Here is a 25,902-nt window from a genome sequence, read left to right as displayed (position 1 = left end):
AATAATAATAATAATAATAATAATAATAATAATAATAATAATAATAATAATACCACCAGGGTCTTCGGCCAGTCTGGATAACCACGATCTTAATTTCTGCCATACAGGTACAGCTTGGCTCTCCCTTATCCAAAATGGAACCAGAAATGTTTTGGATGTTGGAGCTTTTTGAATTTTGGAAGGTTTGCGTCTACATCATGAGATATCTTGGAGATGGGACCCAAGTTTCAACCCGAAATTCATTAATGTTACATACGCACATCACCTGAAGGTAATGTTATGTATAACGTTTCAGATTTCAGAAATCCAGACAAGAGAGACTCAGCCTGTAGTTACAATGAACAACTAACATTGTTTGTAGCTTGCGGATTCAAAGTTCTGCGACACACGTGCCATTTGGTCGGGTGGAACTTGGCGACCCCAAAAAAGCAAGCAGGCTTGTAGAAGCAACAGCAAAGATTACCTTTATTATTGTTACTATTGTTTAAGTGATTTTTTCTGAATCAGGTGGCACAAAGCGTGCTAGATCCCAAGAAGGGTTATTGGTTTCCAGATGATGATCAAGTCCGTATTCAGCCATGCTGAGCTTCTAAGCCCCTAGTTAAACCAGTGTCAAAATGGCTTGAAAGTCCTGCAAGTGGAAATGTCACCGGAGTTGCAGGTCAGGCTTATTTGCAGCCACAGGTTGGGTTTTTTGTTCCACATGCAAAATCTGAGTGCGACCTCTTGTGCCACAATGTTGTCATTGCCACATAAAGAACAAATAAGGGAATGTTATATGTGCGTTGTGTACTGTACAGTATATAAGATGTATTGCTTTGCTTTGCTTCCTGCTACTTTGACAATGGTGCTTAAGTGCATTTTTATGGCAGTGCGTTTTGATGGAGCTTACATCAAGTTGTCACAGGGGTTCATTGAACCCCCCCAAAAGCTTGGGAACCATGGATTCAATGAAATTCAAGCGTCTAGCTTTCTAGTACATATATTTCTGGTGGAGACGAAAACATCCAAGCAAGATTATACTGTGCAACACAGACCAATTTGCTATATTCAAAGCAAATTGAGTGATATAGCTTTTCTTAGGCTGTGCCACTTGTAGCATCCAGTTTTGGAGATATGCATGTTGAAATAATCTCCGCTCTTCCAAAATGACCCTCAAATTCCCTGTATCTATATAGCATCTCAAGCAGAAAGCTAATAGTTCTTGCTGACCATGCTAGGTTTCTTTCTAAAGAGGGGAAAATTTGGGGGGGGTCTGTGATTTTATCTTAAGATAGCACAACTTTCCCTTCTTGCAGCCTGAAGGAATATATTCTGGGGTAGACTGTATCGCTAAATAAATTGGTCTTTGATCACCATGGGGAGCATGAAACCATGTGCAAAGCCATGGGAATCTTCTAAACTGATTCAATGAGAGTCCCACATCAATTTTTCACGCCTGGATTTAGAAAAGGAAAAAAAGACCCTATTTTTTGTGCCCTGGTCCATGGTGCTTTGCCACGGTGGCCTTTGCTTAGACCCAAATGTCGGAGGTGCAGTCTCCACCCGGGTAGCGGATTTCGTGGGCGAGGGAGGGACCCTCCGGCTCCTTCCCGAAGTCCACGAGGAACTTTTCGTTCACCTTCAAGCCCCCTTTGTTGGTATCCACATCGATCTGTAGCATGACAGAGCCTTCCCTGAATGAAGAAGGGGAAAAAAAGGAATCAGAAAATGTGGCCGGTGCAGGAAAGCTGTGCGCCATTGGCAGGAAAGAGAAAGTCAGACCCTCAAATCAATGATGGGAAAATGGTGGCCCTTTTGCTGAGCCCCTTTTTCTTTCTGCGGGCAGACTGTATGTATATACATAAGTATGTCAGTTAAAACTAGAAGATAAAGAAGTTGTCGTACTTGACCATGTCTGGGTAGAACTGCTTATCCCAGCCACTGTAGAGGGAGGTTGTAACATACAGCCTCTTGCCATCCAAGCTCAGCTGGATCATTTGGGGAGATCCTTGAACCCTCTTCCCCTGAAGAATAAGAGAAACCAGAGGTGAGTAACCCATAAACATCTCCAAAGGCAAAGGGACGGATCCGGTAGCTAGTGAAGCTGTTCCAACAAGGGAGTTGTATGTAACCCAACAGTTTCCAAAGGCAGTCCCATGTAGAGTGTGCAGTAGTCCAAACAGGATGTAAGTAAAGCATGCATACCGTAGCCAGATTTGACGTCTCAAGGAATGGATGTAGCTGGCATAGTAGTTTTAAATGTGCAAATGAATTCCTAGCCACTGCTGAAACCTGGGCATCGCTTAGTAATCTCTTAAGTCATCTAGCACAACTCTATGGTCAATTTCTAGCAGAGCTGCGCTGGAGGACCTAGAGAGTCCAAAGTCAAACCTGCAAATGTGGAGGGCTAACTGTAGTAAGCGACGGGATTTCAGCCAGTGGGTGGGAAGAGGAGGAATGACGCCAATATAATACAACAATAAATAAGGAAAGTGGCCGCCATGGTTTACCTTGATGACAAATGGATCTGGCTGGTGGTTCATTTCTTGGTCTTCAATCACAGTGACAGGCCCACCCTTGACAATGCTGCCACCGAGAAACACCTTCAAGGAAACAGTACCAAAGTTAGGATGTCAGTGACTTCAGGACAAAGCCATGGAAAGCTAAACCTCAGATTTATTCATCTTTGGCTCAATGAAAGCTGGTGGCTGTGGTTGTCAATGGGGCAATGAATCCATCTGGCGTTTAGTGGGAGCCTCAAGGATACTATCCTGGTTGTTGAACCTATTTCAGGGCTAAAGAGTATTTCAATATCATGGTTGATTTCTTTAAAAGTTTAAAGGATATTAACTCCAAAATAGGTTCTGCACCATGGAGAGCACCACTAAAATTCAGATTATAATGAAGAGCAGATCCACTCTCGCCAGTGACAACTGAAGCAACCAAGTGGAGTCACCGTTCTTTGCACTCTTGGAATGCTTCTTTCTCCATATTTTCATGTGATGGGTTGATATCCACCTTTAAGATCCTGTTCTAAAGGACAACCCAACATTCCCTTTAAAAACCAATCTGACTTGGGTAACTCAGCCCAAGTGTGTTGTTTTTACCTGTCCCACCAGTTTGGGCTTCCGAGTGTTCGTAATGTCATATTGGCGGATGTCCCCATGGAGCCAGTTACTAAAATACAGGAACCGATCATTCAGGGAGATCAGGATATCCGTGATGAGACCTGAAGGGAAAGATGAGGGAATAAAAACCATTGCAGGAAAGAAGATTTTGACTAAACTTTAGGAAGAGCTATTCCAGCAATGGAATAGGTGATGCCAGAAGGTAACAGATACGGCTTGAAAATAGCCCTTTGAGACTAACCTGGCATGTCTGGGAGAGTCCATCCCTTCACCTTCTTACTAGGGACCTGGATCACTTTCTCGGCCGCCCAGGTTCCATTCTGCAAAGAGAAGGATCCATAAAGGAAACGGTTAGTTATATCCAGAAAGAGGATGCAAAGCAGAGCAGAAAGCGAGTCCAGATGCCAAAATGATTGCTACAGAAGAAGGTGGAAACTACAAGTGGTGGTTAGTACAGAAGGTCCGGTTAGTACGTTAGTAAAGAAGGAGGAAACTACAAGTTGGCATCAGTGGGGCAAGTCGGGATCCGTACAGGAGGCGCCATGGGATTAGTAGAAGTCCTTGCAAGAGATGATGGTGGAAGTGAGATTTTTCAACCCCAGACTTCCTCATTTTGAATCACCTCTTGGCCATATTCCACCGTATAAGAGTTCTGCAAACAAGATACGACGTGTCCATTAAGCGTGGACAATAGGAATCTTATTGGTAGGATTATAGTGCTCAGCAGATGCAAAGGTGACCCAAGAGCTGAGCAAACAACACTTGCAATGAGAGAGAAACAAGCCACAGGTGGCAAGCAAGCCATTTTGTCTCTGTGCCGCCCCATAAAATGAAAGGGTTAGCCGTTCACTTATGCAACTCCATAGAGTGCTAATAATGCAACAAGGAGTGGCTGGCGGGTTTGGGCCTGGGTCCAGAGGGCTGTGGAGATCATGGAGCCCTTCTCCTTGGCCTGATGACCGTTCACCTACCTCTCCAGCTCTATTTACATATAATTCCTGTGGAGTAAGAGCTGAAGCACTGCTGAGGTTTTAGGATATATTTTCAAAGGGGAATCTGGTGCCATTGGCTCATTGTCCCAGCATGCTCTGGAGCAACCTGAGATCTTTGGCACGCAGCACCAGCCATAACCTGCAAAGTATATGAATATGCACAGAAAAGATTATCGGATGCAGGAAATCGGGGAAGACAAAGGCATACTCCCAGCAGAGTCTTTCGGATGGACTTCCCTGTGAATGGTTTGTTGCTGGAGCATTCCTGGATCTTCATGGGTTACGTCTTGGATAAGCGCGATGTGTCTGAAAATCTTAGGCACAATTGTGCGACTTTGCTGGGAGTATGCCTTTCTACATACGGGAGTGAAAGTTGGACCATGAAGAAAGCTGGAATCGTTGGACTCCAGAGGGTAAGTCATGGCCGAACACATATGAAATGTGGCACTGGAGGAGAGCTCTACGGATCCCATGGGCACATGCCATGGTTAGGCATACTTCAAGCAAGGCAAGATAAAGATTCAGTTGAACCAGTATATTGAGCACACGACCGAATGCAAGAGTGGGAACACCCATTACGAGGCTGTCCAAGGTGTGAAATCCAGAACCGAGCGACCCAACACTCACCCAACATTCACCATAACTATTGGCCAATCTGACAAAAATCCAACCTGGACAAACATGGATTTAGGCTACTTGGTGCTTGGCTCTTCTAGGGGTCTTTCTCTCCAAATATTTGTCACCTTGTTGCTAAAACTCCTGCTGTTACCTCGGTCTTGTAGAATCGGTGGACTGCGCTGCTGAGGGCACAGCCGACAAACCCCTCTGTGGCGTTGGGGTTGTGAAGGAACCGGATTTCCAAAGGGATGGAGTTTTTGCCCACGTCAATTGTCTGGATGAGCTCATGCGTGGTCCAGTCCCAGACGTTGACGCTTCCGCCATAGCAGCCTTCAATGATGCAAAAATAATTATGAATAAAGAACAGGAAAGTAGTCTCTCCCCCTCTTTCTCCCTCTCCTTATTCATTTATTCATTGCTGGCCTGAGGTTTTAAGCTTTTGCAAGGCTAGATATGTGGGGACTGAAGGAAAATTTAATGGGAGAGTCAGAAACACTTATTTTGGGGGGCTCCCACTTTGCTCCCCAGCAGCCACATCTCCTTCTTCCTTGCATGAGAAGACCCTTCTGAAGCCACCCTTTTCATGGATAGAAAGGCCTCTGCTTGTCAATGGGACGAGATCAGAGATGGACCAACCTAGTTCTCTCCAACCTCTCCTTCTGTTGGATGGAGCCCTGGATGTTGGCCCCTAAACCCCAGCCGGATGGGGCCACCACCGAGGAAGACCTTCTCTCACCTTTTTCCACGTCGGCCGGATTAAACCCGTTGACAAGGCATTTTGGCACTCCCCATTCTGTGCTCATCAAGACGTTGTGTCTCGGCTGGTACCAGAAATCGTAGCCAAACAGAGGCGTCTTGGATCCCTTTTCCCAGTTCCCCTTCACTTCAAAGCTCTCTCCATCCAGCAGGACAAAACCGCCTGAGAATGGGAGAGAAAAGGCTGTTGTTGATAAGATTCATTTTTTGGCAAATCCCCAAATATCTTTTGATACTACCCAGCACTCCTGCCCACTCCTCCTTCTGGCCTTTGGGAGAAAGAGACATATAAAGTCCAGGAAACAAAATTTAAACTGCATTAGCAACGCAGAAAGATACTTCTTTTGAGATCCAAGTTGCCTCTGCCTGCCTACATGAATATCCCTCCATACCATTTTATCCGGGAACAGCAACAACATCTTGACAAAATGGAGGCCTGCGACTCTACTGTCTTCATATTTTTCTTTCTACAGTTTGATTTTTAACACCTCCGTCTGACAAAGAAAGCTTGCAACATGTATTTTGTGCCTTTGCATTGGCCTATGTTTTGGATGTTTCTGTACTTTGCTGTAAGGTCAGCACAGCTGTTTCTGGACATGTTTTCAGTACATATTGATAGTTTCGGATACGAAGTTTGCAAAAGCATTTTGAACTGCTTTTCTTTTTGGTGATGCGTTGGTTCCCTGTTATTCCTGCCTCTGGGACCAAAATTTCAGGAGGTAATGCCCAGGAAAACATCTACTTCGTGGACTAAAGTATGTCTGTACTTTGTTGTTGTGGTGTGTCTTTGAGTCATTTCCGACCTCTAAGGCAAACCTAATTGGGGTTTCCTTGGCAAGTTTCTTCAGAAATTTTGCAAAGCAGATGCTGAATCCCACAATTCATACCTTTGCCGTTGCCGGAAGGGTCTCCCATGGTGCTGATCATGATTTCCCCGCTCCCCAGGCAATGGCTGGTGTGAGGATTGGCCAAGTTGCACTTCCAGTATACGTCGATGGGCTCGACAACCTACGCAGAAGTGTTTGCACAGAGAAAGTGAGGCTCTCAAATGAAACTGCCGTGCTGTATTTCTACAACATAGATGCACCCTGCGTTATCTGGAAAGGGGCTAGAATTGGGGGAGTCCGTACCTTATGGAGCCTGGGAGCCCGCTGGTCTGTGCCTGTATCAACCACGTAAATCCGGGAGGAGATCAAACTAGGAAGGATCAGCCTGTTCCGCTTCTTGGTTGTATCTCCGAAGCAACTGCTGCAGGCGTTCCACCCGGTGTGGTGCAGCTCATCATTGACATTGGGCATGGGCAGGCGATGGATAACCTAGGAAATGGCAAAAATGCAATTGAAGACACAAGGCTCTGTCCTATGAGCTGGAGATCCACCTTCCACAAATGGCAAGAGGGAGAATCCCAAGCACAGGCACAATACAGTTAACAAAATGGTAAAAGATATAGCCATGGAAGTCTGTAGAATCAGTATGTCCAGAGATCTTGTAGCACCTTTGAGACTAACTGAAAGAAAGAAGTTGGCAGTGGGAGAGTTCGTAGACCTAAGTTTACTTCCTCAGATGCATTTGGAAATGCATCATTTGGAAATGCATCTAAAGAAGCAGACTTGGGTCTACAAAAGCTCATGTTTGCCAACTCCTTTCTTTCACTTAGTCTCAAAGGTGGTGCGAGATCTCTCTCTGTTAACATAGCCTCTGATTCGAATTCATAGGACCAGGCCTTGTGAATCCTCTTTGTATAAAGCACACTGGGGCCCCCATTTTCCCTCCTTGTTTCTCTGCCTAGCTAGGAGTTTCTTAGCAGACTCAGCATTGGGAAGATGGTAAAGGAGGGATGGAGAGGCACATACTTTCTGTGTCGGACTAATATTTGTGGCATTTATTTTTGCCAACCGAGGCCATTCAAATCCCTTTAGGTAAGTTTGGACAAGGTATCTGGCCGAACCAGACTGACGCTTCCCCTAAAGCTTAAAAGCAAACAATTGAGCAACCTGAACCACTCAGATATGAAGAGAGACTTGTTGGGAGTGGGAACGGGCCTTGCCCACATTTGTCCTGTTCACCTTTCTGTTTTTGAATGGAAAGCATGCAGTCACACAACATAACTAACAGCTTGCAAGAGCTGGTTTGTGATGGCTTCATCTTTAAAAAAATACGTGAATCACAATAGTAACGTGTTTGGTTTTTTTTTTTTAACAGAGTCTGCCATGTAGAATTATCCTTCACATTCGAATGTTAAAAAACAACATGGATCAGACCTCCAAGTCATCCCCAGCCCAGCTCAGGTCTTGCAAACTCAGGGCCATGGCCTCCTTTGCTTCAGTCGATCGAATGCACCGTTTGGAAGCCTGTCCTCTGATCCTTAAGATTTCCTTAATCTGGTGTGATCACCAGAAAAATCACATGTATGGAGAAAGACCAGAAGCAATAGTTGGAAGAGGCTGGACTTAGGAGATGCATATGCACACACACATACATGTACACTTTTAAAGGCAGATCTTGCCCTGGGATTCCTCCTCTTCCCTCGGAGGACCAGAGAAAAACAACCCAGGCCCTGAGATCGGGTAAGTAAGGCTGTCCCCATTCAGAGTCCTACCACTTCATTTGGCTGCAAGGATAACCCAAATGTCTCATCGCACGTTGTTGTTGTTGGGTGCCTTCTTGAGTCATTTCTGTCTTATGGCAACCCTAAGGCGAACCTATCCTGGGGTTTTCTTGGCAAGGTTTGTTCAGAGGAGGTTTGCCATTGCCTTCCCCTGAGGCTGAGACAGTGTGACTTGCCCAGGGTCACCAGTTGTCATAGTCGAGCCGGGAATCGAATCCTACCTCCAGAGTTGCAGTCCAACACTAAAACTATTACACTATTACACTCTTTCTTATTTCACGGCAAAGGTTATTTCCCTCTTCCTTTTGAGAAAACAGCTTGCTTCTAGCCAAACTGCCGTTGCCAAAGTCCATTTAGGAACAAGGAAGAGGTGATTCTGACCAGAAGGAAAACTCTGAACGAAACGTACTTGGCAATAGGTTGAGGATTTGGGATCCACATCAACGGTGGCCAAATAATCCGGTTTCTGTTTCCCAGTATTCCTGTAGATACAGGGCAGGTAGACAATCTCCTCCCGGGGACCTTTCAGGAAAGAAAAGAAACATCTGTAGTATATTCAAACACAGAAATGTGCTCTTAAAGACACCCTTGTGCATTACTTCAGGGAGCATGCGCATATGTGCCTTCAAGTCTTTTGTTGGCTTATGGCGACCCCATGAATTTCATGGGGTTTTCTTAGGCGAGGGATCCTCAGGGGTGGTTTTGCTAGTTCATCTATATAGCCTATAGTGCCTGGTATTCCTTGGCAGTCTCCCAACCAAGTATTGACCAGGGCTGACCCTGCTTAGCATCCTGGTGCCTTCAGATAGAGAGGCAATAAAAACGTTGCTCCCGTTTAGGTCAAAGAAGGTTGGGCTTACCTTTCATGGCGTCCAAGGGACTTTTGTAACCAGGTCCACACGCTCCGCATTTTGCTACAAACAGAAATAGGACATTTTTAGGCTTGATAAAACATGGTCTCAAATCCCAAAATGAAACCCAGAAAGTTTAGAGAGATCTCAGCTTTGGTCAGTTGTCCAGAGAGCATACAAAATCTTGGGGGAATTGCTTTTGTTTTGCAGTTTCGGTGGCTATGTTGGGAGTCTGGGAGATCTAGTCCCCACCAATAAGGAACTCTGCTGAGCTCTGGGAAGCAGCCAAAGAAGTTGGTGGGAGTCTGTCATCTGCAATGAGCCATAAAGAAATGCAAGGTGCTACATTATATATATATATATATATATACACACACACACACACACACACACACACACACACATTGAGCCAGGGACTGCCAGATCCACTACCCTCCCATATTTAAGACCATTTGAGATTCAGCAAAGCATCCTTAAAAGCACCAGATCCTGTCTGTTCTGAGAGACTTATAGGGTTAGTACTTGGATGGGAAACCAACAACGGATACCAAGTGCTGCAGGATATATTTCAGAGGAAGAAACTTGCAAAAACGCTGTCGAGGATTTCTTTTGCTTAAGAAAACCCTTTGAAATCCATGGGGTCACCATAAATGCACATACTGCAACTTGAACATACGCACATACCCACACATCCACAGACAAGATCCAGCGGATGTGAGGGAATGTTTTTAAGAAGATGTTTTGGAACGGTCATACTTGGCTTTTAGGAGCTCCTTTGGCCTCAAGACGGAGTTTCAGGACCAGACATTTTTCAGTTTTATAGACCAGTAATTCAGGCTGAACCTTCCCTCTCCTAAGTTTTATGTTTATGGCTCTGTAAAGGCTACTGAGACAGCTGCTGTCTCTGTCACGCAAGGGATCCAAAGGAAGTCTAAGGGCTTCATAAGATGTTCTGGGTCATGGGTTGCAAAAGGCCTTTGCAGAGGACACCCAGATCCTGCAGGAACCTTCAGTGCTTTGCAATGCACTCTGCAACATGTTGCAAAGTGGCACATCCTCTATTCAGGAGGAGCGCCAGCTGGGCTTTACTGTTCCAAATACTGGAAAGTACCCCCAAATCTCTTCCATGTAAATAGAGAGAAGCTTCCTTTACAGAAACTGGCGTCAACCTGCTTCAGATCTTGACCCAAAGTGTAAACGTTGGCAGACCCTACTTTTGGAAACGCAACCTCTACAATAATATTACGCACCGAAACAACTAGGGAAAAGCCACTGGTGGCTGCTAGCTTTGACATCATTGGGGTGGTGACCCCATTCTAGATTTTAATCCAGATTTTAATGTGTAGAGAGATGCGGCAGCACCTTTGAGAGTAACGGAAAGAAAGACATTGGCAGCAGGAGCTCTCAAACTGGATTATTTCTGCAGTGTGTTTTGGACCATTGAGGACAGGAGTTGATGGCGCCTTGACCTTCCCAGTAGGCCCAGGCCAAAGGAAACTGCTGCACAACTCTCCAAAATTGTGTGTTCTTCCTCGCGAATAACTTTTGCCACCTTGACCACCCTCGGATGTTGCGTGGCCAAACGTGTCCGGTTTGCATCCCTGGCACGTTGCAGGGTAGGAACCCAAAACCCAGGAAATTCAAGGCAAGGCCTGGCTGGGTCTGCGATGGAAGAACTATCCTTTCTGCAAAACAGCTGTCCCTGGCTTTAAAAGCTCATATTTTATCCCCATGTTTTTGCGATCCCTTGAAACGCCGCATCATGCTGTCGTGTCACGCGGCTGGTTTATCGCTGTGAGGCAAGAAGATGGTTTTCATTGCTTGTCAGTTGCAAAAACCAAACAGAGAACTTATGACTTTTGGGATTGTTTTTTGAGGGTGTATCCACATTACACAATTGCGTTAGTTTCATAACACAAACTGCTTTAACTGCGTTTGCAGTTTGGTGAGGTCCTTACAATTCTTTGCTAGAGAGCTCTCACCGAACGGTTCAAAAGAGTGCAATAGAGAATTGTGTCTCTCTCTCCAGACTACAGATCCCAAGGCTCTATAGGACAGAGCTATTGCAGTTTAAAATAGGATCAAAACATTACAATTAGGGTTCTCAGATCTCCCCGAGTCTCTGTTTTTTTTTGTGTGTGGACTATCTCTGGTGCCACAGCAAGCTACATAGTACTGAGCCATGGCAGTTAAAGTGGCGTCAAACCAGATTATTTCTGCAGTGCGGATGCAAACATAACTGGGATTAGGTTTTCCTGACTCTGCACCACGTCCTGTTTAATAATTAACACATTAAATAAAGAGTGGAGAAGAGTGGGGGGAAATGGCTTTATAGCGGCAATAAGCTGAAGGGATATAGCTCAGTTATGGCTCAGTTAGGAACTCCCTTTTAGGACTGGAGCTTTCCAAAGGCCTGGCAACATAAATGGAAACGGGTGCTTCAGATAAGGGCTGCCCAAAGCACCATAAAGTGGAGCTGCCACCGAACATCAATTGCAAATGATGCATGTTGAAAACCACATTTCCCCTTTCTCTTTTTGCAGCCATGTCACCCTGCGGAGAGAGAGAAATGACAGAGGAATAACCGAGACGGTCCCTTTCAAATCAGGATAGTTGGAGGGTATGTAGTTGGTGGGACTTACTGAAAACAGCGAGACTTACCTTTGAAGAAACACACCTAGGCTTACACTGTGACAGCGCTATACCTAGTATGTTTGACACACATTTTTAATACCCCTTCACCTCTTTTCAACAGACTTTTCTGGGTCTGGTGGAGCTGCTGGCTGAGACGGAAAGGGAGGCGACTCACTTTTCTATCCATCCAGCAGATCCGCCAAACCCAGAAAGTGTCACCTAGTGCCATTTGCACCCTCCTTTCCAACGGAACCATCGGTTGATCGAATGTGAGTTCTTCCTTCATTCGTTTGATTTACATAGGAAATAAATGGGAACCGTGTTAGCTCAAAGGTATTCTTATCTTCCTGTTCTTTTGCTCATCTTATACTTTCTGTGTTAGTCTTTCCGATAGGGCTAAAGGACCTGACAGATGCAAAAGAGAGTTTGGTGGGAACGTACACATAGTTTTGCCACCCATGGCAGAGACAGAACCGAAAGATTTCACTATAGATACCGCATCTAGAATCACAGAGTTGGAGGAGACCCCAAGGGCCATCCAGTCCAACCCCATTCTGCCATGCAGGAACTCTCAGTCAAAGCATCCCCATTGACAAATGGCCATCCAGCCTCTGTTTAAAGACCTCCAAGGAAGGGGACTCCATGACCTTCTGAGGGAATGTATCCCAATGTCAGACAGCTCTTACTATCAAGAAGTTAGGTGGAGTCTCTTTTCCTGTAGCTTGCATTCATTGCTCTGGGTCCTATTCTCTGGAGCAGCAGAAAACAAGCTTGCTCCCTCCTCGGTATGACATCCCTCCAAATGCTTAAACAGGGCTATCGTATCACCTCTTAACCGTCTCTTCTCTTGGCTGAACATACTAAGTCTCTCCTCACTGGGCTTCATGGTTTCCGGACCCTTCACCATTTTGGTGGAATCCCTTTTCCTCTCATTTGAATCCATTGCTCCAGGTCTTGTTCTCTGGAGCAGCAGAAAACAAGCTTGCTCCCTCCTCAATATGACACCCAATATTTAACCAGGGCTAACCTATCACCTCTCATTCCTCCACCGTCTACAGGATCCAGAGAATGAAACAATCCCTTTTCCGAAGTGAACCCTCCGGTGTCCCACGGGTTGCACACTGTCCAGCAATGCTACTTTGCAAGCTGAGTAAGGTTTCTCTTACCCATGCCGGATCTAAGTTATGTCTTGTTCCCTCGGCGGGTTGGGAAGACTTTTCTCTTGCCAAACAAAAGGAGACCACACAGCTTTGGAGCACCGCTGTGAAGCAAGGGTCATATATGCCACAGCTGAAGGGGTGGAGAGAAGGCGTGTTACATGGAGGAAGCTCTCGGAAACTGTGCCACACGCAGCAGCTGCAGAGGGAGGGATCCCAGGATGAAAGACGATTGGTTTTCTCCTTCTTGAAATAATATTATTATTCTTTCCTCCTTTCCCCGTCTTCTAACTTGGATCCTTTCTTTACAGACCCTATGGATAAGCATGCATCCACTTCAGCTTCGACCGGCAGGGAAATATTCTGTGAGCAAAGGTGAAAAGGTGCAACTTCAATCTATGAAACCCTTTTTCAGAGCTCTGGAACAGCCCAGCCTAAGCATGTCTTATCTGAGCCCAGCTTTGGAAGTGATAGGCAATTCAGGGTTGGCTTTCCTCACAAAAGCAGCGACCAAAAGTTATGTTTCTGCACATACAGAGATTCCTCACATCATCCAGGCTGGGTCTCCACATGCAGATTGACACTGCTTTAATGCCATGGCTCCATGCTATGGGATTCTTACATTTGTAGTTCAGTGAGATATTTAGCCTTCTCTGTCAGAGAGCCACAGAGAACGACAAATCCCAGGATTCCATAGTATGGTTCCCTCAGAGAGTGGCAGAGTCTCCTTTGGAGGCTTTTAAAAAGAGGCTGGATGGTCATCTGTCGGGGATGCTTTGATTGAGAGTTTCTGCATGGCAGAAGGGGGTTGGACTGGATGACCATTAGGAGCTCTTCAGCCTTATGCTTCTATGACTCTATGTGACTGTCAAAGTGGTGTCAAACTCCAAGTTGCACCTTCATTTCTGATTTCTCTTCAACACTGATGTATCCCCAGCATCAGTCAGTGGCTAAGGCCCATGTATTTATTCACTGGAACTGGTGGAACCATAGAAATGTGGAGTTATATTATGCGATATTGTGCATCATGACTCTCTAGATAAGATAATAATGCTTGGTAAAGTGGAAGGCAGTACTAAAAGCAGAAGACTACATCCCAGTTGGAGAGACTCCATCAAGGAAACCATGGCTGCCTTGAGTTTGCAAGACCTGAGCAGGTCCTCCAGAGCAAGTCTGTGGTCAACATCTGCCCAACGCTGACCACTGAATTGCACTGGAGGACCTACAAATGGATAGAGAAGTGTTCTCTCTAGGAATCGCTAGGTTCTCTCTAGGAATCGCTGGCAGATATTGAGCACAGAGTTGCTCTGGAGAACCTAGAGAGTCCTAGAGAGAACATACGAATCAAATCCGTGAACCATCCAATCTGCAAAAGTCAATGTGGAGGACTGACTGTGTTGTGTTTGTTCCCATAAAGAAACCAGCTGCGGGGTTTGTTTCTAGATCTTGACTGACCCTGGTTTTATTGTTCCCCTTGTTAATTTAAACTAAATAGGTTGTTCCAGCCAAACGAAAAGCTAGCGAACACAGGAAAGGGACATGGATAAACTGGAAGAGGAACTATGTGGTTTACGGTAAGCAGTGTTTTGCATGGGACATCTGGAAGATCTCCTTAACCATGGAAGGAGGCCAACACCATTGCGGACATGGACAATTTTGCGCGCATTGACCCCCTCTGCTGGGCACAACTTTACAGATTCCCTTCGTGAACCATATTTAACAAAGAATGAGCGTTTACTTCTATTTCGTGTTGTTTATTCTGTGAACGTTGCTTCGCTCCTTGGGCTGCTCCTTCACTGTCGCTAATTCTGAAAGGACAGAATATGCCAAGGACTTTAAAGGGAAGTATATACTCAACTATAATTCAACCTCGTGTTCAAGCCGAGGGCAGATTTTGGAACCAGAATTAGGGATTTTGACGTGACCCATGGATAAGTCGAGGGTAAAATTTAGGGCCACGTAACAAAGGATGCAAAGGATGATGCAAAGGAAAACAATGCCAAAGAACATACAAAATCCCAACAGACATGAACTTTTTGCGCTCATACTAAAGGCTTTTGTCAGAGTATGGTTCCCTTTTTCCTTAAGTATTAAAGTATACTTACTTATATTGACCTGAGGATAAGTCGACACAGGTTTCTGGGGTCAGTTTTTTGACTAACATTTCTATACACGAGTATGTACAGCAGAGGTAGGCAACCTGCGGCCCGCGGGCCGGATGCGGCCCAGCAAGGCCTTGGGACCGGCCCCAGCCCGATCCTGCCGCCGATTGCCGCCGGAGCCTTTGGCCTCTCGCATGAGGGCGTGGGGCCTTTGGCCTATCAGGAGGAGGCGGGCAAGGGGGGGCAAGTGGCGGGCAAGGGGGGGTAATTGTCTATAGAAGCCTCCGAAACATGCATTTATATTAACATTTTTTTAAAAATCAGCAATTTTTTTAGTGTGTCCTCCATTTTTAAAAAAAGTGTCCTCCATTTGAAATTTTTGTCCCACATTTGTCCCGGTTTATTTATTTATTTAATTTTTTAAAAATTTATTTATTTATTTATTTATTTGGCTTCGGCTCCCCAGTTGTCTGAGGGACAGCAACCCGGCCCCGGCTCAAAAAGGTTGCCTACCCCTGATGTACAGTATATATTTGTTGACATTTTTGCACCATGCCCTGTATTATGGGATTTCGGGGCAGCGTACAAATCACTTAAAACACAATATAAAGCATTTTCCCCCTATGTTATAAAAGCCAACCCCCAAAGCGTTTACGGCGATGTGATAATAAACAGTGAAGGGATGTTAGAGACGGCAGAAACAATCCAGTTTGACACCACTCTAACCAGCGCGGCTCCACGCTTTGGGATGGCAGGGTTTGTAGTTTTGTGAAACGGCGAACCACACATCCCCAAAGTCCACAGCGTTGAGCCGTGGCAGTTTTAAGCGGTGTCTACACTGCATTATTCCTGCAGCGCAGATGCAAACGTAGACCTATGAAAGCCTTTGACTTCCCAAACATAAGCACTGGTTTTATCTGGAAGTATAATAGTAGGTTCCTGCTCCCAGCTTCCTAACAAGAGTAGGATTTGTTCTGGCCACAAGGCTCTAAACATGCGCTAGGCATCATTAAGTTGTTCCAAGGAAGACGTAATGATCTAAGTAGTTCGCTACCAGTCTCTGGTTCTAATTAACTGTTCGTTTAAAAAGCCTGAAGGTGTTAAAATTCTTGCCGAATTAGGATGCGGCCTCTGGGCGTTGTTGTCTCAGCGTATACAACAACCACAACATTGTCCCATGTTTGTTTGCGTGGGTTTGAAGCTATGGAATAACTCCAGTCACAAAGTTGCGTAGTTCCTGGAAGATCAGTAGCGCTGTTGTTATTATTATTATTATTATTATTATTATTATTATTATTATTATTTAGGTATTTATATCCCACCCTTCAGCCCTAATGGCTCTCATTAAGTATTTGAAGGGATGTCATATCGAGGATGGAGCAAGCTTGTTTCCTGCTGCTCCAGAGAATAGGACCCAGAGCAATGGATTCAAACTACAGGAAAAGAGATTTCCCCCTCAGCTTTGAATCATGTTTGCCTTCCTGGGATAAGAGTTCAAATTCATGTTATGATCTGTGGAGCCTGAGGATGGAGCAAGCTTGTTTCCTGCTGCTCCAGAGAACAGGACAAGGAGCAATGGGTTCAAACTCAACATTAGGAGGAACTTCCTGACAGTGGAAGATATTGCCTTGGAGTCTCCTTCTTTGGAGGTCTTCAAACAGAGGCTGGAGTGCCATCTGTCAATGGGGATGCTTTGACGGGGAGTTCCTGCAGGGCAGAATAGGGTTGGACTGGGGTTGAGGTGCCTTCCAACTCTAGGATACTGTGCTTCTGTGTATTTCTGCATGGCAGAAGGGGGCTGGTCTAGATGGCCCTCAGGGGTCCCTTCCATCTCTAGCATTTAACTTTGGGAGTGTTAGTTTGTTAAATAACACTCCATTTCCCCAGTGGGCAAGAATCACTCAAGGACCATTATATTCATCTATTTGTTTATTTTATCGAGGATGTGAGGTGAAAAGAAAACAACAACAAACAAGCTCCAAAAACACTTTATTCCCCTCACAAAAAGAGAGGCCCATTTTTTGCCTCAGACAAACTTGACCCTCCTCGTCCAGCGGGGGTCGGGTTAGGCTGCGCCGCCAGCCCCGCCGCCGGTGACGTCACGCGCCCTCCCTCCAATCAGGAGCGGGGCCTGGCTGTGGACGGAGGAAGTGACGTCACCGTATCCCTACGCCAAGCCCCGGACCCCCTTTTTTGTGTATATGTGTGTGTGGTGTGGAGTGTGAGTGTGCTTGTGTACATATAGATATATATCATATCAAGCCGCAGCCATATTATTATCTTAAAGCAACGAAGTAAATATAAAGAGGGGAGGCTTCATGCGCGGCGGCTCTTCAAGAGCCCTTTAAGGGGCGTGTGCCCCTTTAAGAGCGTGAGGGAGAAGCCGCGGAGGAGGAGGCGGAGGCAGCCGAAGCACAGCCGCCGCTACTACTATTACTACTGCTACTGCTGGCAGCACCAGCAGCGGGAGCGCCGCCAAGGAGACTGTGGGAAGGTGCGTTGGCGCCGGTCCGTTATGTAGGGGAGAGGCGGACGCGAAGGAAAACGGTTCCTGTCGCGGTCGAACGGGGGGGAAAGAGAAGGGGAAAGAAAGGCCTTCTGTTCTGCGCACGCGTGTTGCGACCCCTCAGCCGTTCCGGGCGACCGTTGGGAAACCGGTTCGAACTGCCCGGCTTTTTTTGGGGTGGGGGGTGGGGAAAAGAGAATGGGTCTGTAAGGAGAGGGTATGTGTATGCGCGCGCAACGCACCTAGAGAGAGACGCCGCGCACACACACACAAAGCGGGACGTTTCTGCGAAGGGGCGGGACTTGCGTCGCGGACGCGGACCGCGATTGGCGCGCCTTTTCTACCCCTTGAATCTGAGTGGACGAAAGGGGAAGAGGGCGGGGCTTGGTTCGCGGGCACTTTTCCCCCTGTCTCGCTAGGGGGCGGGACTTGCGTCGCCGACGCGGGTGGCGATTGGTTCTCCCTCTTCTCCCCATTGAATCTGAGTGGACGAGGGGGAAAAGAGGGTGGGGCTTGGCTCGCGGGCACTTCTCCCTTTCTCGCTAGGGGCGGGACTTAGTTCCTCTCTTCTCATTGAAGCTGAGTGGATGAGGGGAGAAGAGGGCGGGGCTTGGCTCGCTAGGGGGCGGTGATTGGTGCTCCTCCTCGAACCTGAGTGGACCAGTTTGGGAAGAGGGCGGGGCTTGGTTAACGGACCCTTTTTCCTTTCTCTCTCTTACGCTAGGTGGCGCTCATTGGCCACTGCTACTTTTTTCTCTCCCTTGTGCGGAGTGATACCAGACTCCTTTTTCTCTCCCTTCAGTCCTGAGGGGCGGGACGTGAGGGGGCTCGGAAAGGAGCGACGCGGCCTAGTCCTTTTTTTCACCGTCTCCCTCCGCCTCGCTCTTTTTTCTCCCCCTCGTTTCGTATTTTTACCTCAGAGCCTTGCCTTGTCCCCTCAGGAGATGTTGCGAAGCGTGTAAATAAAGACACACACACACCAAAAAGCACCCTCGCGTCACTCCCCCTTACGCCTAATATATACAAAAGTGAAGAAAACGTGTCATTATTGTTCCCTCTCTCTTTTTTTACCTCAGACACCCGCCCTTTTTGCTTCTTAAGCTGCACAACTCGGTTCTGGGTGGGCGGCCATGTTGGCCAAAGGGACTCTTCCCCCCCCCCCCCCATGAACCACTAAAAACAGACTCTGTGGAAACGTTAAAAATACACTCACACAAAAAAGTATGTGTGTAATATGTGTGTGTGTGTGTGTGTGTGTGTGTTTGTGTCTATATATATGACCTGTTTGCTGAGAATATGCTTTATTCTCAGCAAACACAACAACCACACGTGTGTGTATATATAATACACACACACATGCGTGGTTGTTGTGTTTGCTGAGGAGAATAAGCCTTGTTCTCCTCAGCAAACACAACAACCACACATATGTGTGATTGTTGTGTTTGCTGAAGAGAATAAGCCTTATTCTCCTCAGCGAACAAGTCTGATAACATCCAAACAAGGATATCTTTATTGGCCTGAACCAAAATACACAATTATATGCATAGTACGCTGCTGGTTGTGTTGCGTTTTTCCTCAGCTTGGAGGGAATTTAGGTTTTCACACAACACGCAACAAAAGCCTACAGTAGTGTCGAATAAGGGATTCCAGCAGGTGTTTCTTGCGTGGGAACCCTTTCTTCTATACAACTGCACAAGCTATGGAAGTTTTACAGTTTGCTATCCCAAACGCACTGTGGAAATGATCCGGTTTGAGACCGCTTTAACCACTAGGGAATCCTGGGAATTGTAGTCCGTCGCTGCACCAGAGCTCTCCTCTGACAGGGAAGGCTCAATGCCCCACAAAACTACAGTTCCCAGAATTCTCCAGCACTGAGCCGGGGAAGTTAAAGTGGTCTCAAACTGGATTTATTTTGTGTGTTTGGGATCTTGGTTATTCCCAGAATTCCCTAGCATTGAGCCAGGGCATTAAAGCAGTCTCTATATCTATGGATATGAACCTAACTATAATTGTAAGAAGAGACATAGTCTGCCTTTCAGGAAGGGGACCCTTTCCTCCCCTTTTCCCCTGACATCAAAATTAAAGAAGGAGTTGTCACCCCTTATCAAAGCAATGCCTCTGTTTTTAATTTTGGCGTTAAGTGGCATTTCGTATTTGCCACCGCGGTTGTGGATTGGCCATGCTGCTGCCTGGCAGCCCCTGCCAAACTGGCGCAAGGCCGCTGTAGAGAAACATGTGCCGAATGACTGGGGAAAACCTCCCTTTCCCCAACTTCACTTGTTACAAGCCTCACACCAGAAGCTATGGAGACATTGCTCCATTCAATAGCCCTCACCCCAATGTTTGCACTGTTGTTGCTCTCTGGCCCGCTGGGACTTTCCTATATATCAATCCGTATGGAATGGAATGCGACATTCAACACCCGCAACATACACGAGAAGGGAAAGCTGTAATTCGGCCGTGCATCACTACCATAGCTTATACATTTCATTTTATCCATTTCATTTCATTGTGTGTGCTGTTGCTGCATGTTATTGGTTTCCTGTGGTCCAAAACCCACTGCAGAAATGAGACCACTTTCACTGCCTTGGCTCAGCTGATCCTGGGAATTGTAGTTTATTGTAGCACCACTTCCTCTGATAGATAAGGCTCAATGTTTTGCAAAACTATAGTTCCTGGGATTCCCTAGCATTGAGCCTCTGGATTATTTCTGCAATGTGATTTGGAACAGTGATGCATCGTATTTCTATACCACTTTCCAGAGTGTTACAAAATGCTGTGTTGTCTTCATGTGCGTAACTCACTAAGTTAGCTTATTATTATTATTGTCAAGACATTCTGTGTCAGGAGGTGCTTTCCAGGTCCTGAATGTTGCCTTGCTTCTGAAATCGTACTCCTTGATCTTTTCCCAATTCACATCCTAAAATGGCCATTGCATTTCTGTATCATAGCAACATATTGTTGACTCATATTCGTCTTTATTCCACTGCAATCCCTGAATTCCCCATTTGAAGGGCTACTTGGATGTGTTGTACTTTGCTATACATCTGACACGGCTACCTTGGGTATCTTTACTAACCAGTGAGTTACATTTCCACCTGACAGTTAGTTGGTTTTCCTCTGTGTGTCACTTACTCTCTACTACAACCAGACCTAGGTAGGTGTTTCAGGTGACTTTGAATTCCCAGCGTATCTCGAAAAGTGGTTGCGCTACAAGGATCAAAGGTGCCGCAGAGAGGTTTGAAATTCCCCTTAAAGTTACTTGGTCTTATTATTATTAACCATCACACTTTTACAAAAGAAACTTGGTTCAGGCTCCCACGTTCCAGCACTCCTCCATGTCTTGGACTACAACACCCACCATCCCCACGGCCATTTGCAGTTGGGACGATGGGAATCATTATCTGCCACGTTGGGCTGCGGATTGCTGGGAGGCTCTTTTATTCATTCAGAGTCAGAATTTACATGGCTGAGGGGGATTCAAAGAGGACCACTTTTCGTAGACCATTTTATCCACATGATGATGTCTCTTATGTGTTCATAGCCATAGATCAATGGGTTGGCTGGTTTTGGGGGACTTGCAGGTCACTGTCCAAAGGGTTTGGACTGGGGCTGTATAAAAGGGACCTCTAAACCTGCCAACTGTCATTTAGAGCTGAGCTGCCAAGAGCTGAAGAAGAGCTGAAATCACTGAAAGCAGAAGATGGGTAGAAGATAGAAGGAAAGATGAATGCACTGAAGGGAGAAGATGGGAAGAAGATAGAAGAAAAGATGAAGGCACTGAAGGTTGAAGATGGGACGAAGATAGAAAGAAAGATGAAGGCACTGAAGGGAGAAGATGGGAAGAAGATAGAAAGAAAGATGAAGGCACAAGGGAGAAGATGGGAAGAAGGTAGAAGGAAAGAAAGATGAATGCACTGAAGGTAGAAGATGGGAAGAAGATAGAAGGAAAGATGAAGGCACTGAAGGTTGAAGATGGGAAGAAGATAGAAGGAAAAATGAAGGCACTGAAGGTAGAAGAAGGGAAGAAGATAGAAAGAAAGATGAAGGCACTGAAGGGAGAAGATGGGAATAAGATAGAAAGAAAGATGAAGGCACTGAAGGGAGAAGATGGGAAGAAGATAGAAGGAAAGATGAAGGCACTGAAGGGAGAAGATGGGAAGAAGATAGAAGGAAAGATGAAGGCACTGAAGGTAGAAGATGGGAAGCGTTCCAGAAGGAGAGCCTGGGAAGAAGGCAGAAGGAAAGCTGGACTGTCTGAAGGCAGGAGCTTGGGAAGAGTTTAGCCAGAAGACCCTGGGAAGCAGGTGGATGAAAAGCTGTGAAGAAGGCAGAAGAAAAACTGGAATCCTCAGAAAAAGAACTGAAATCACTGAAGGCAGAAGGTGGGGGCAGATGGTGGAAGAAGGCAGAAGAAAAAACTTACTACGTTGTCCTGTGTTTATATCCTTAGATCTGGGATAGTACTGGATCCAAGCCTGGCGTCTCTAGAGACCTTTCCTGGATGCTGTGGTTTATCTTAGCAAATAAACACACTGTTGCAGGTAGACCTCAGTTGGCAAAGTCAGTGTGTTCCTGAAAACCCAGTGTCCAAGGCAGAAACACCAGGAAAAAGGATGTGGGGATGTTCTCCTGCCACAAATAAGGGGAGAAGTTCAGTGTGTTTTAGCAAACTTTGTATCTCGAATTGACAATATTCACACCTGAAATGAAACAACCAGGTCGGGGAAGCCTTGCCTAAGTAAAAACATTTGGTACCTTCTAGAGACCACTTGAAGGCTTCTTCCAGGCTTAATCTGCTTTCCTCTTTTTGCTCTCTTTCTAAGAAATCCTGCCAGGAAAACCCCATGATAGGGTTGCCTTAGGGTTGCTATAAGTCGGATATGACTTGAAGGCGCACGGCGCACGCAGCAGATAGAGGATGAGGAAGAAAAGGGGGGCTTGTCAAAGACTTTGGGCCTGAACAGACAGGCCAAAATAAAGCTGCTTCGAGTCACTTTGGAGGTATGCTATTTAAATGCGAAGAGTCCAGAAGCCGCGTCAAAGCCATGCTCCAGTCCTAAGAAGCCTGCTTCCCAAGTCTTCTGACAGATGCTGGGAGGCTTCATGCTGCAGGAACCTATCCCTATTCATAGAAACATAGGATCCTAGCATTGGAAGAGACCCTAAAGGTCATTCAGTCCAGTGCCATTCTGCCATGCAGGAACTCTCAATCTAAGCATTCCCATTCAGCCTCTGTTTAAAGACCTCCGAAGAAGGAGACCCCACCACTTTCCAAGGGAGCACCCATCCTCCACTCTCAAACAGCTCTTACTGTCAGGCAGTTCCTCCTAATGCTTTAGTCTTTGCAAGTTACTTCTGCCTCTGGTGTCAAATGTTCTGTTAAACAAGTGACACCCAGGAACACACTGACTTTGCGAATGGAGGCATACCTGTGTAGCGCCAGTGATGAGGAATGATGGGAGTTGCAATCTGGCAACATCTGGAGGGCTGACTGTTTCCCATTCCAGGTCAGAAGGCTTATTGATCTTCACCTAGTCGCTGAATCAAAAGGTTTTTTTGGGGGGAATACTTTTTTGGGCCACAGTTCGGGGTTAGCGTTCTGCAGAGTTTGGCGACGGCTGCAATAAATGACTTCAGCTTTGTAGGTTGGCTTGCAGTGTTTCACCTGGAAAGATTTATTTCCCTATCTAACTCCTTTCAGAAGAATCCAGGGGACTTTGATTTCTATGGTCCCGTGCCATTTTGGTTTGTGTTTAGCTGTCGGAGGCTGGATCTGTTTCCCTCTTCCTGGCTTCAGCATCTTAAAAGCGGATTGGCAGCCTTCCTCTGGGTTGGAAGGGAAGCCTGGTTTCCTAGACAGACCGTCTGTCTGGCTTGTTGCTCCCAAGTTGCCGTTGGAGCAGAGTCCCTTTCTGTTTCTCCTGCGCTTCTGTTTCTGCCGATCAAGTGCCATACCAATCTGGGCGCTCCGAGGCCTGCGCCAAATCGCGCTTCTTCAGCCCATTGAGTATCTTGAGAGTAGAGAGGCTCGACCCGCAGAAACCTCTGAGATGGTTTCCCTGCCTTTGGACGGTGCCTCGCCTCACTGGCCCAAGAGACTTGAGAGTCCCAAGACAAATAAGCCTTTTACACAAGGGGACAGATCGATACCCCAGCGAGGCTTGCCATCTTGAAAGAGAAAATGGAGTGACTCAGTGTGTCCGTTCTTTCCCTTATGTATTATCCTGTCATTCTTTTGTGGAGGGAAGAATAGGTAGATCACCGTGTGTGTGTGTGTATTTGTTGGGGTCGCTTCCTAAGCGCTGGTGGGTGATGTTCAGTGCTGTCGAACAGGAGACAGACGCATAGCAGAAAACTACATTTTAGACTATTTATCACAAGGATTCATCACAAGGGGAGTTTTGACATTTCCTGTACAGGTACTTTCACGGCGGAAGACGTAAGAGAAGAAAGACAGAAATAAACGGAAGAGTAGAAAGACTGTGAAGTCGAAGAAGGCTTTCATGGCCGGCATCCATAGTTTTTTGTGGGCTTTTTGGGGCTACGTGGCCATGTTCCAGAAGAGTTTGTTCCTGACGTTTCGCCAGCATCTGTGGCTTTGGCATCTTCAGAGACGAAAGACTTCAGTAGAAAGACTTTTAAAAAGTCTCCTTCTTCAGAGGTCTTTAAGCAGAGGCTGGATAGCCATCCGTCAGGGATGCTTTGTGAGTTCCTGCATGGCAGAATAGGGTTGGACTAGGTGGCCTTTGTGGCCTCTTCCAACTCTAGGATTCTATGTACAAAAGCAATGCAACTTGGTGCATCCAAACATTTAACACTTCAGGCATAACTATTCCTGTGTGTGTCAAAATTTGGAGGTGCATGCTTCTCACACTCAAAATCATCCCTCTTTTTCCCCAGCTCACGTTGGGCAGCCAACTCACCGGCACAGCATTCCTCCTTGGCTAATAGCTAAATACAAGATCTTTGCTGCAATGCTCTGTACAGGTGCACCGCAGTGAACAAATTCGATGTGTCCTTTCCTGGCCATTACTTCTCTAACAGGAAATTTGGCGCCAGAGGCAGAAAGAGCATGGAAAGAACAATGACAGGTTCCTGCAGCGCTTAGAAGAAGAACGGTTCAACCTGTTGCAGCAAACCTTTTGTTCAAAACTATGTGCATATATAAAACAATCTGGTCAGGGAAGCCTTATATAAGTAAACAAAGACGTATTGCCAGTGATGTTTGCATAGTAGGCAAACAGTGCTGTGCAAAGACAACACTTGGGGTAGTTACAAAAAACCCCTAAATGCTAGCTTTTCAAGGCGGTTTGGCTAAATAGGCACCAAACCAGTTCCTCCAACCATGCTTTTGGCTTCACTGTGGTCAAGTTGTAGGTGGTCAAGCAATACTAACTTTGATGGTTTGACTGACTGTTGTGTGAGGTCTTTCCAGGTAGTAGCTGCTTCCTAGCGAGACTGAAAGCCTGTCCTTAATGGCCACATTTGGTGGGGATGATGGGACTTACAGCCCAACACAACTGGAAGACAGCAGGTTAGGAAATACTGCCCTAATGAATCTAGGTTCTACTCAAGGGATTACTTGAAAGTGTTTTCAGAGGTTAGAATAGTTGGAAAGAAGTTGAATTAGACAAATCATATGTGAGCTTAGGTGTTATCTTTTATTAGCCCAAGAAGAGACATTGACACATCCTTTCTTTCTCATTTTTCCTTCCAGGATGGCAGACACAGACCTATTTATGGAGTGTGAGGAGGAGGAGTTGGAGCCGTGGCAGAAAATCAGCGACGTGATCGAGGACTCGGTGGTGGAAGACTACAATTCGGTTGACAAAACAGCTACCGGTATGGTCTCCCCCGTTCTTCAAGAGTATCAAATAATGCCCCATTTCTACACGAATTTCCTTGGCTGTGTCATTTTGGCCGGTTGTACTAATGACGCTTCATCCACACACGTTACTATATCTTCTGTCGCATTGCCGTATTCTTTCCAGTTCCTCCTGATAGGGATCCATTTATCTCTCTCGCTGTTGTCATTCAGCAGCAAGACTGAGGACTTTCTTGGTGTGGGCTTTTAGGGAACGTGGAAATAGTAACTGTGCCTCATTGCTAATCCTTGCTGATGGTGTTACATTTGTTATGAAATACTTGTGACGTTACAACTATGGTGTTCATGGTGTTTGTGGGTTGCATTGGGTTTGAAGTAGAAACCCTGGTTATTGGCTGGCCTGAAACAAGAAAGGACAAATAATAACGTAAAGAAATAGATGGTGAGTTGCCCTTTGCTCTCTGTTAACCACACTCTTCTGACTGTGAGGATCTTGGTGGCAATGCAGTGAGCAGGAGGAGCCATGCTGGGTTGGTCAAGAAGAAATCCAAGGGCTGCCAGAGAGAGGACGAGGCAGGTTTATTCTTTGCTGCCCCGGTGGGTAAGACTAATGGTTACCCACCCAGGGCCATTACCCAGGACTAATGGTTTGGAGTTACAGGAGGGTAGGTTTCAATTGAACATTAGGAGGGGCTTCTAGAGCAGTGGTTCTCAACCTTTGGGCCTCCAGATGTTTTGGA

General features: G+C 46.1%; 2 protein-coding genes across 7 annotated transcripts in view; one reads left to right on the top strand and one right to left on the bottom strand.

The window, feature by feature from the left end:
- Positions 1 to 441: 441 nt before the first annotated feature.
- Positions 442 to 12,886, bottom strand: LOC121915434 (methanethiol oxidase-like). 2 transcript variants are annotated; one of them, XM_042439720.1, is made up of 13 exons: positions 12,736 to 12,783; positions 9,188 to 9,247; positions 8,945 to 8,998; positions 8,494 to 8,606; positions 6,607 to 6,792; positions 6,364 to 6,484; positions 5,457 to 5,639; positions 4,872 to 5,050; positions 3,352 to 3,430; positions 3,090 to 3,211; positions 2,493 to 2,585; positions 1,888 to 2,006; positions 442 to 1,676 (listed from the first exon to the last, which is right to left on the bottom strand). In XM_042439720.1, exons 1-13 carry the CDS (start codon positions 12,737 to 12,739, stop codon positions 1,514 to 1,516), a joined length of 1,476 nt encoding a protein of 491 aa, XP_042295654.1. In that variant the 5' UTR covers positions 12,740 to 12,783; the 3' UTR covers positions 442 to 1,513. The 2 variants fall into 2 exon arrangements, with proteins under 2 accessions (XP_042295654.1, XP_042295655.1); XM_042439721.1 differs by lacking the exon at positions 9,188 to 9,247 and having other exon boundaries at positions 12,736 to 12,886.
- Positions 12,887 to 17,001: 4,115 nt separating this feature from the next.
- Positions 17,002 to 25,902, top strand: part of POGZ (pogo transposable element derived with ZNF domain) — a 28,350-nt gene continuing 19,449 nt past the window's right edge. For 3 of the 5 annotated variants that reach the window (XM_042439715.1, XM_042439712.1, XM_042439711.1), the window contains exons 1-2: positions 17,002 to 17,322; positions 25,055 to 25,179. In XM_042439715.1, coding sequence (XP_042295649.1) covers positions 25,056 to 25,179 — 124 coding nt within the window. In that variant the 5' untranslated portion in view covers positions 17,002 to 17,322; position 25,055. The remainder of the gene's footprint in view (positions 17,323 to 25,054; positions 25,180 to 25,902) is intronic. The other 2 variants (XM_042439714.1, XM_042439713.1) reach the window with 1 other exon arrangement.

The sequence above is a fragment of the Sceloporus undulatus genome, chromosome 9 (assembly GCF_019175285.1).
Source record: "Sceloporus undulatus isolate JIND9_A2432 ecotype Alabama chromosome 9, SceUnd_v1.1, whole genome shotgun sequence".
In the NCBI taxonomy this organism is placed as follows: Eukaryota; Metazoa; Chordata; class Lepidosauria; order Squamata; family Phrynosomatidae; genus Sceloporus; species Sceloporus undulatus.
This window is presented reverse-complemented; position numbering and strand designations above follow the sequence as displayed.

What these genes read in the sequence shown, in the direction of transcription:
- LOC121915434 (XM_042439720.1), bottom strand. An exon ending in TCCCTTGGACGCCATGAAAG is followed by an intron (nt 8,607 to 8,944) that starts GTAAGCCCAACC and finishes CTTTCCTGAAAG; the next exon opens with GTCCCCGGGAGGAGATTGTC. An exon ending in TCCGGCCGACGTGGAAAAAG is followed by an intron (nt 5,051 to 5,456) that starts GTGAGAGAAGGT and finishes GCATCATTGAAG; the next exon opens with GCTGCTATGGCGGAAGCGTC.